This window comes from Salvelinus alpinus, chromosome 5 (genome assembly GCF_045679555.1).
Source record: "Salvelinus alpinus chromosome 5, SLU_Salpinus.1, whole genome shotgun sequence".
Lineage (NCBI taxonomy): Eukaryota > Metazoa > Chordata > Actinopteri > Salmoniformes > Salmonidae > Salvelinus > Salvelinus alpinus.
This window is the reverse complement of record NC_092090.1, coordinates 36,604,751-36,615,760: the sequence shown is the minus strand read 5'-3', so window position 1 is coordinate 36,615,760 and position 11,010 is coordinate 36,604,751. Positions and strand designations below refer to the sequence as shown.

The 11,010-nt window shown below is 39.0% G+C and overlaps 1 protein-coding gene across 8 annotated transcripts; it reads left to right on the top strand.

The window, feature by feature from the left end:
- The first annotated feature begins 1,546 nt into the window (after positions 1-1,546).
- bco1 (beta-carotene oxygenase 1) lies at positions 1,547-10,947 on the top strand. 8 transcript variants are annotated; one of them, XM_071401630.1, is made up of 14 exons: positions 1,585-1,652; positions 1,743-1,779; positions 1,913-2,038; positions 2,190-2,254; positions 5,845-5,973; positions 6,189-6,318; positions 6,485-6,632; positions 6,719-6,869; positions 8,964-9,163; positions 9,287-9,538; positions 9,637-9,742; positions 9,880-9,974; positions 10,074-10,185; positions 10,339-10,947. In XM_071401630.1, coding segments are annotated over exons 3-14 (1,545 nt in total). In that variant the 5' UTR covers positions 1,585-1,652; positions 1,743-1,779; positions 1,913-2,036; the 3' UTR covers positions 10,494-10,947. The 8 variants fall into 8 exon arrangements, with proteins under 8 accessions (XP_071257728.1, XP_071257730.1, XP_071257724.1 ...); XM_071401624.1 differs by lacking the exon at positions 1,913-2,038 and having other exon boundaries at positions 1,582-1,652; positions 6,719-6,887; positions 8,943-9,163; XM_071401627.1 differs by lacking the exons at positions 1,743-1,779; positions 1,913-2,038 and having other exon boundaries at positions 1,547-1,652; positions 8,943-9,163.
- Positions 10,948-11,010: the final 63 nt, after the last annotated feature.

Genomic DNA, 11,010 nt, shown 5'->3' with positions numbered 1-11,010 from the left:
TCAAAGATTGTGTGACATCTTCATATTATGGTATTCCAGTAAAAGAAGAACTAACATATTTAGGCATAACCATTACAAAGGATCAGAAGTCTAGAGGCTTACTAAATTTTAACACTCTTATTAAAAATACCCAGAAAAAGCTAAATCAATGGCTACAGAGGGACTTATCTTTAAAAGGTAGAGTCCTAATAACCAAGGCTGAAGTTATCTCTAGACTAACATATGGCGCTCTATCTTTATATCTTGACAGTAAAATAAGCAAGGAGATAGACCAGATGCTTTTCAACTTTCTGTGGAGAAACCGTACCCATTACATTAGGAAAACTGTTGTAATGAACACTTATGAGAATGGTGTACTGAATTTTCTGGACTTTACTACTTTAAATAATACTTTTAAGATCAATTGGATAAAACAATTCCTAAGAAGACCCACTTCTATCTGGAATTTTATTCCTCATCATGCCTTCTCTACTTTTGGTGGCCTTAACTTCATGTTGTTGTGCAATTATAATATTGACAAAATTCCAGTGAAACTTTCTGCTTTTCATCGGCAGGTTTTCTTGTCATGGTCCTTAATTTATAAACACAATTTTTCTCCACACAGATATTATATATGGAATAATCGGGATATATTGTATAAAAATACTTCTTTGTTTTTAGAATATTGGTTCCGAAATAATATCCTATTGGTGAGCCAACTGGTAAATGCAGAGGGTCTTTTACTCAGTTATAAGGAATTCTTATCACTTTACAAGATCCCTTTAACACCTAAAGATTTTGCAATTGTTTTAGACGCCATTCCCTCAGGTGTTGCTCTGTTATTCAGGAACGTGTCAAGACCTGACCCTCAGAGACTACCTTCTATTGACCCTGTTGACTCATCAGTAGGAAAGATTTGTTTCTCTTTTGGTCCATTCAACAACAGAGCGATACGAACCTTGTTTCAGCAGGATGTTGTATCTATACCTTATGTCATGCCTTATTGGAATGGATTTATTGATAATATCTATTGGAAAAAAGTTTGGATGTTGCCACACACATACCTACTTGTTAACAAAATTAAGGAAGTGTCCTTTAAAATTATTCATAAATATTATCCTGCCAACCACTATATGAAGAAGTTAAGGAAAACATCAACTCAAATTGCTCCTTTTGTAATGACCACCCATCTTTTTGGCATTGTATATGTACTGGTTGCTGCGGAAAAGGAGGAGGTCGAAAGGGGGGTGAGTGTAACGGATGTCAAATGGCTAGTTAGTTAGCGGTGCTGCGCGCTAATAGCGTTTCAATCGGTGACGTCACTTGCTTTGAGACCCTGAAGTAGTGGTTCCCCTTGCTCTGCAAAAAATAAAAAAAATAAAAAAGAGATACACCTAGCGGACTGAAACTTCAGTGTTGTGAGCATAATAGAGCTAGTGCTATCTAGATTTGCCCTGGCAAACAAATCTATTACATTAACTACCTATATGTGAAGTAAATTCAACTGAGGAGTAATAGAGAATGGAGACTTTTAACTTGAAAACGTGCAGCATACCTCTTTCCGGTTTCCCTGACTTCCGTTTTTTTATAGTGCGTTTATGCTTGTTAGTGTGACCTTTTGGTGTCATTTTTTTTGTTGCGTTCGTGGGATGAAAATGCCAAAACTCTAAAAGGTATTATTGTAGGTCAAAACTGCAACACAAGATTTGTTAAAGCTTAAAATGTTAGTTGGTAATCGTAACATGGTGTTTGTATGTTCACAGATTAAATTTCACGTTTACTTTTCTTATGATCCCAATGGTACGTTCAACTTTTTGGCAGGTATCTCGCTTCATATGTGAACTCCTAATGACCGATCAGGAACATACACAATATAGTCAGTCAGTAGACAAGATAAGAGAAAGATGATATGCTATAGTTTCATGTGTCTCAGTTGGCAGAACATTGTGAGTTCGATTACCACGGCGGGGCAGTACGAAACAAAGTATGAAAATGTATGCACTCACTATTGTAAATCGCTCCGGATAAGAGCTTCTGCTAAATGACTCAAATGTAAAATGTAAGTGTGTCTTGCGCTTATATTAGACTACTACTTGCAAACTCAGAAATGGGAGTGGTTTCTTTTGTCTAATATAAAAACGACCCCCTTTTTCGTCTCTCATAACTTCTAAGGAAGGTAACGCATGATATTTGTCTTTCATCTCAACAAGGATGGCCTACGACTACGCTAAAAACAGAGAAGAAAGACCTGATCCAGTGAAGGCGGACATCAAAGGTATGTTAACTGATGAGATGGTTATGGAAACTTTAGATCATTTTCATTATCAACATAACATGCGCAGCAACATTCACAGGTATAACTAGGGCAGTAGCAGTGCGTTGGTAAAATCACTAGGGAAGCCAAGCCAGGAAAAAAAAAGCATATTACAATTTAGGGGTTGTGATAATTGCTTTGTTTTCTCTTATCCTGTTCATATGCCTTGCCACCGTGATATATAGGCTTAAGCCCGAGACAATAAGAAGACGCAGTGGCAGAATAAATTCAACCATAACTTTGTTTCATCACAAAACCAGAGAAAACATCTGTCTGGCGGAGTCCACAAAGCATATTGCATGTAACAAACAGTTACATGACCTACAGCATGGTCAATTAAATCAATGTTTCTGAGATTTTCAGACAACTGAACAACTATTGATTTAGAACACATGAGAGTTACCTCAAGTCCCAAAGAAAACAGGAGCTGCTTCCACTATTCCAGCACCATTTCAACATCAAAATGGCAACATCAACTCACCTATGCTTAGTCTAACACAGTGACAACTAAAATATTCCAAAAACAATGTAGTCCAATCAATGTAAGCTAAATATCATGTGGCTGTCCATGGTACTACTTTCTTTCTCTCTCTCGCTGTGTGTATGTGTGTGTAAGTAGAAAAACATGTTGACTCACCCTACTTGTAGAGAAACGCCAGTGTCATCCTCCTGTGCCGAAACATCAATGACTGTCATACAGTACAAGCTTTTAGTTTTTGTTGTCATAGGCTACCTGGCTAAAGTGCTTGCTTGCAAGCATTTCATGGCCAATGATTAGCCAGCTAGTTAACATTAGCCTACTACATCTAGCTACATATTGAACTTCTATCCTCTCAGGCCAGAGGCACAATGTATGCATTTTTGGTTGGATCAGAATCGCCTTTATAATCATTGGCCAGTAAGGAGAATTAAGTAAAACCACAAGTTCAAATCTCTGTCCATGGCTAATTTAGGAAAGGGACAATTTTAGCTAGCCAGACACTGGAGGACAACAACACAAGGAGAGGCAAGAATTAAATTATTTTTTTCTGTCAATGAAGTTTGGCTTGATGTGATTGGTGTGAAGCCAAACCCAAACTGGCTTTCCTTTCCGTTTTTTTTTTGGTACACCAGGATCATTCACAATTTAGCTCAATGCTGATTGGCTATCATTGTATATATCTTTTTTTATCAAGGGAGGCCAAATGCTTGCTGGCCTCTTTCTGACCAGACCGCATCAGATAGATGGGCTACACATACAGGGTTGGAGAGGCGCTGTTTCGCTCACTAGGATGCTTTTTCCGGTGAGATACATTCAGCCTCTTATGAATTGAAAGACAATTATGAAACGCAGAGATGAAAGAAATTATTTCATTTTTATTTTTTATTGGTACATTTTTGGGGAAGCCAGGCTTCCCTTGGCATACATGAATACACACCACTGATCTTGGGGTGAGAGAGTTGTTTATTTTTGGGGGGATGTTTAAAAGCAAAGCAATTTTCCTTTTTTGTTGTTGAGGCAATTGGAGTCTGACCGACATCCCCTGGTTTTAATATCTATGACGACATCCCACAATTTGCCACAATCTGACGCTTAATAGCATTATGGCACGAACCGCATAGTTAAAGGCTATTATTGATTTAAATAATGGCCATGTGAAATGACTAATGGATGTGGTTGTTTCGCAAAACGTTGAACCCAGTTTTCAAAATTGTATCTCATAGTCAATTAACAATATTCTGAAGGCCTACTCCTGGAACAAAGACCATTTCTTCTCTTATTAGTTATTCACCAGTACTAGGCTACTACAGTTATAGTAGCCAGAGTGACCGCTGTGAAGCAGGCAAAAATTACAAAGTACTCCCGGGACACGGATTTTGGAAATTAAATCCAATGGTTTACACGCAAAGAAGCATCGCTGTTTATTTGGCAGCCCTTGTGAGGCTTGCTGTTCCATTTGTACAGTGCAATATGAATGTCCAATGTGTAAAAAAATATTGGATTTAAGTTGATGGGCCACTCTGTAAGGGCCGCCAAATGAGCAGTGACGCTCCTCTGTGTGTAATCTCTGTGGATTTGGAAACTAGAAGTGCTCCTGACTAGACTGTGCAGAGTGCCATCTTTTGGATGGGACTTTAAACGGGTGTCCTGACTGTCTGTGGTCACTAAAGATCCCATAGCACTTATTGTAAGCATAGGGGTGTAAACCCCAGTGTCCTTGCTAAATTCCCGATATGGCCACCTAATCATCCCCAGCTTCCAATTGGCTCATTCCCCCTCCTCTCCCCTGTAAATGTTCCCCAGTCGTTGCTGTAAATGAGAATGTGTTCTCAGCCAACTTACCTGGTTAAATAAAATGCTACTGCGACACAACGCACAGATCATTGTGTACGGTGCATTATGTATTTCCAGTATGAAAATACTATTGGATTTAAGCTGATTGCCCACTCTTTTTAAGGGCTGCAAAATGAGCAGCGACACTCCTCTGGGTGTAAGCTCTGTGGATTTGGGAACTAGTGGCACTCCTGAGTAGAAGGGCCTCCCTTTTACTGCGACACAATGTACAGAGAATGATGTACGGTGCAGTATGTCCAATATGAAAAACGGATTGGATTTAAGCTGATAGGCCACTCTGTAGCACTTTCCTGCAGTCAAATGACCTAGTGGCCTCATGGGTTGAAAGTTATTAATATTTTTCATAATTAATAAACATGATTTCAAAAAAGCCACCGAAAATCAGTTTTTTTTCCATGTCAAATGATTTTGTTATATTTCAGTCTTCTGTGAAAATGTCATATTGGGATGCAAACATTTTTTTTTTATACATTTCAACTCTATCTGGCATGGTACAGGTGTCTTTAAAAAAGAAATAATGTTTAAGCCCATAACCGTGTGTGAGGTGTATACTTCTGTTTCAAAGTAGATTTGTTTAAGACTACCAAGAAACACTCTGTGACCCTGACCTAGCCCACTGCAGCAAAAGGTTTTAAGGGGTGCAGAATGAGCAGTGACGCTCCTTGGTTGTAAACTCTGTGGATTTCGAAACTAGTGGTGCTCCTGAGTAGAAGGGCACCCCTTTTACTACGACAGAATGTACAGGAAGTTGTGCAGTACTGTATGTCCAATATGAACATTTACTGAACATTGTGCAATACGAATAGGCTAATTAACTATGGGATTTAAGTGTTTTCTAAAGTTTATTATTAATAGTATCATTATGAATGTTTTATTTGTATTACTGTTACCATAACTATCTAGTAATTATTTGAATGCAATAATGTCAATGCTATAATATTACTTGTGCTGAAAGGTGATTCACTTTATACATTTCTTCATATTGTTAAACAAAATTGTAGTCTGCTAACATTTCCCCATATACTGTTATGAATTTTGACCATTTGTATTATTTTTCACCATCTTAATTGCACGACTTTTATTTTGAAGGAAAATCGCAGAGGACACAGCCTTATTCTTGCTGTATCTTACTTCTTGCTGGCGGCATGGACACACCTTCATAGAACCCCCCCCCCCCCCATGCTGTTTTGTAAAACTAAACTATTGTTTTATATAGGCAACCTTCCAAGCTGGCTGCAAGGCACGTTGTTGCGCAATGGACCAGGCATATTCTCAGTGGGGGATACCACATACAACCACTGGTTCGATGGGATGGCCCTGATGCACAGCTTTACATTCAAAGATGGTAAAATGCCTGGAAGTGTTTTATCTTTTTTGTGATATAGAAACTCAAACAAGATGATCTAATGATAAGTCCAATTGGCAAGCTTTTGGGCTTCTTGGTGCTATGGGCTCCATGGGTTGTGCAAGTAAAAATAATTCCCACATTTAGCAATTAAACTCACAATAGAAGTAAATCATCAGGTGTGTGTGTGTATATATATTTATTATTTTCTTCAGGTGAGGTAATCTACAGAAGCAGATATTTACGTGGAGACACATACAAAGACAACATGGCAGCCAAAAGAATTGTTGTGTCTGAAATGGGGACAATGGCTTACCCGGACCCAGGCAAAAACATCATATCTAGGTAGTACATTACAGATAGTTCATTTTGGCACCTTTAAAAAGGTAAGATGTTGAAATCAATTATGTTCTGGCATGCTGTAGCAAACATCTGATCTGACTGTTGATGTTTTAATTTAATTTGTCCCTATGAATTTGCCTGTTGCTGATCAAATTATCTTTGTCTCCAGGGTGATCACCTTTCTTAACCACACGGTCCCAGACTTCACTGACAACTGTGGCAACAATTTCATTCGATATGGGAAGGATTATTATGCAACCTCTGAAACCAACTACATCCGCAAAGTAGATCCTGTGACTCTGGAGACTCAGGACAAGGTAATTTAAAGTTAATACTGGCGTTGCTATCTGGATGACCATACGCATGGACACCTGTTTATAAGCCTATCTTGTTATCTCACTAGGTTGACTACATGAAATACCTTGCTGTGAACCTGGTGACATCCCATCCACATTACGATAAAGATGGAACAGCCTACAACATGGGGACTTCAATAGCGGAGAAGGGAAAGACCAAATACACCTTATTCAAGGTTCCAGACACTGCCGCGGGAGGTACACTACCAGGCAAAAGTTTGGACACACCTACTCATTCAAGGGTTTTTCTTTATTTTTACTATTTTCTACATTGTAAAATAATAGTGAAGACATCAAACTTTGAAATAAAACATATGGAATCATGTAGTAACCAAAAAAAGTGTAAAACAAATCAAAACACATTTAAGATTCTTCAAAGTAGCCACCCTTTGCCTTGATGACATCTTTGCACAATCTTGGCATTCTCTCAACCAGCTTCATGAGGAATGCTTTTCAATAGTATTGAAGGAGTGCTGAGCATGCTGAGTACTTGTTGGCTGCTTTTCCTTCACTCTGCGGTCCAACTCATTCCAAACCTTTTCAATTGGGTTGAGGTTGGGTGATTGTAGAGGCCAGGTCATCTGATGCAGCACCATCACTCTCCTTCTTGGTCAAATAGCCCTTACACAGCCTGAAGGTGTGTTTTGGGTCATTGTCCTGTTGAAAAACAAATGATAGTCTAACTAACCGCAAACTAGATGGGATGGCGTATCGCTGCAGAATGCTGTGGTAGCCATGCCGGTTAAGTGTGCCTTGAATTCTAAATAAATCACTGACAGTGTCATCAGCAAAGCACCATCACACCTCCTCCTCCATGCTTCACGGTGGGAACCACACATGCAGAGATCATCCGTTCACCTACTACTATGACACGGTGGTTGGAACCAAAAATCTCAAATTTGGACTCCTCAGACCAAAGGAGAGATTTCCACCGGTCTAATGTCCATTACTCGTGTTTTTTGGCCCAAGCAAGTCTCTTCGTGTTGTTGGTGTCCTTTAGTAGTGGTTTCTTTGCAGCAATTCAACCATGAAGGCCTGATTCGCGCAGTCTCTCCTGAACAGTTGATGTTGAGATGTCTTTTACGTTAGTTGAACACTGTGAAGCATTTATTTGGGCTGGTAACTCTAATGAACTTATTCTCTGCAACCGAGGTAACTCTGGGTCTTCCCTTCCTGTGGCGGTCCTCATGAGAGCCAGTTTCATCACAGCGCTTGATGGTTTTTGCGACTGCACTTGAAGAAACGTACAAAATTCTTAATGTTCCAAATTGACTGACCTTCATGTCTTCAAGTAGTGATGGACTGTTTCTCTGCTTATTTTAGCTTTTCTTGCCATAATATGGACTTGGTCTTTTACCAAATAGGGCTATCTTCTGTATACCACCCCTACCTTGTCACAACACAACTGATTGGCTCAAACACATTAAGAAAAATTGATTCAACAAAGTAACTTCTAACAAGGCACACCTGTTAATTGAAATGCATTCCAGGTGACTACCTCATGAAGCTGGATGAGAGAATGCCAAGAGTGTGCAAAGCTGTCATCAAGGCAACGGGTGACTACTTTGAAGAATCTCAAATATAAAATAGATTTTGATTTGTTTAACACTTCTTTTTTTGAGGGGGGGTTACTACATGATTCCATATGTTATTTCATAGTTTTGATGTCTTCACTATTATTCTACAATGTAGGAAATAGTCAAAATAATGAAAAACCCTTGAATTAATAGGTGTGTCCAAACTTTTGACTGGTACTGTACATCTTCAAAAATATCACCTTGTCTGTCTTTATGTTCAAGTTAGTTAATTCCTAGTTACAGGGGTATCACCAGTCCCTGTGAGGTTGTTTCTGCCTTGGACTTGATCACTGTCCACACCTCTGTTGTCAGAACTAAAACAGACACCAATTAAAAGGAAATAGAGAAAGCCAGCAGAGACTTCAGCCCCCCAGGAGTTAAACTTTAGACCACTGACCTTTGACCTTGTAAACTCTGACCTTCACTGGTATCTGATGAAAATGCATGGTCTCATATAGCAGTGGTCAATAACTTTTTTAAATTGTTGAAGTCATGTTTTAACACATTTGAGCAATAACCTTGTATTTTATAATCTCAAACATTTAGCAGAACCATTTACCCATCACCTATCTGGGGTTTGTCTTACTTTACACCATGGATAGAGAAGTATCCTGACCCTGGAGCAGATAGTTTTCACAAAATATTGCAAATAGCTGTAAATGGTTGTAAATTCTCAGTTTATATGTTTAATCAGATAAGGCCAATGCTTCTCCAGCCTTGAAGAACCTTGAGGTGATCTGCACAGTGCCCTGCCGCTCCCTCCTCAGCCCCAGCTACTACCACAGCTTCGGCATGACTGACAACTACTTCATCTTCATTGAGCAGCCATTCAAACTGGACATCCTCAAGATGGCCACAGCATACATGAGAGGGGTCAACTGGGCTAGTTGTCTGACGTTTTGCCCTGAGGAAAATGTAAGGGTTATAAGACTCATTTTCTTTGGCAATGAATTTAGTGAGTCCAATGTAAGAGCAAGTACATTGTTGTTTTTTTCCATTTCATGGAAATTACATCCCTTTGTGTTTTCAACTTGACAGACCCTGATTCACCTGATCGACAGAAAGACAGGCAAAGAAGTGGGCATAAAGTACTACACAGAGGCAATGATAGTGTACCATCACGTGAATGCCTTTGAAGAGGATGGTCATGTCATCTTTGATGTTATCGCCTATGAAGATCCCAGCTTATACAACATGTTCTACCTAAATGTGTTAAAAGAACAATCAAAGACCTCAGCAATGTCTGTGCCAAAGTGCAAAAGATTTGCCCTTCCTGTACAGACTGACAAGGTAATGGTTTGCAACTGATTACCATCTTAACCTTTAAACATTGCCCTCAACTGATGAGTAGTCAACGGTTTCTATAATGTTGTGAACTGTTTCTGAAGGGGATTGATGTTGGAGATGATATGGTGAAACTCCAATACACAACAGCCAGCGCTGTGAAAGAGAAAGAGGGTAAACTACTCTGCCAGCCAGAGGTGCTTTGTGACGGTAAGACCAAAACTTGTATTGCTCAATGTTCTGTTAAATTCTTGTGCCTTATAGACACTCAAAATACATATCACCCCAACATTTTCTTTCACAATATACTCGTGTTGATGTTGTTCAATCCCAAAATGTATCTACAGGTGTGGAACTACCCAGGATCAATTATGACTTCAACGGCAAGAAGTACAGATTTGTCTACATGACTTGTGTTGCAATGTCAGCAGTGGCAACTAAGGTAAAAGTCCCTGTGATTTAATTTAGGCCTTTGTGAACATAACTGCATGTGTTACTTATCTAATATTTTGTTAACTATATACCTAACTTTAATAAATAGATCATGAAGTTGGACATTGAGACAAAGGAGAGGACTGAATGGAGAGAGGAGAACTGCTGGCCATCAGAGCCTGTGTTCATTCCAAGACCCAACGGAGAAGGAGAGGATGATGGTGAGATTGCTTTACATGGTCCTCAAATCTTAAATATATGAAAGCTTATGTTTTGATTAGAATGGCCAGACATTCACAATGTATGCTGAATAAAGTTATAATTTCAATGAAAGTCTGTCCATCATATTCAAACAAAATGTCTCCTATGTCCAGGTGTGGTCTTGACAACAGTCATCAACTCCAATCCAGGGGAATCTGGCTTCATCTTGGTGCTGGATGCAAAGTCTTTCAAGGAAGTAGCTCGAGCATATGTGAATGCAGAGCTTCACATGGACATGCATGGATACTTCATCCCAATGGAAAATTAGTCTGACAAAGCAATTATTATTTACTCCAAGAGTAGCCTACTACCCTCCACAAAGAAATAGACACTATAGGAAACAATAGGGATAGTATTAGATACTTTAAATACCAAAGTGCCTTGTAAATGTTGTCTAAACAATGTCCCAGTGCTAATATTGCTACATTTTGCACAACACATGTGAGCAGTTATCTATGGACTAATGCCAGTGTAGTCTTCAATTTGTCTGTATCTCAAGGGAACCCATTATGGATATCCTCAATCATCTACCATTAAAAAAATTTAAGAAAATGTTTTAGCGTTTTGCTACCTATTTAAGTATATAACACACCAATCACATAATTATGTATTTCATTGTTCATGTATTTTTGTCCCGTATAGCATTGTCAAGGAAAATCCTTATAATAAAAATTATTGTACCATTTGTTATTTAATTAGGCCTAATAAAGTGTGAAGAGTGATGGTTGTCTCCGGTCCATGAGAGGGCGCCAGTTACCCCAAAGTGAGTGTACGTTGCTGTTTGC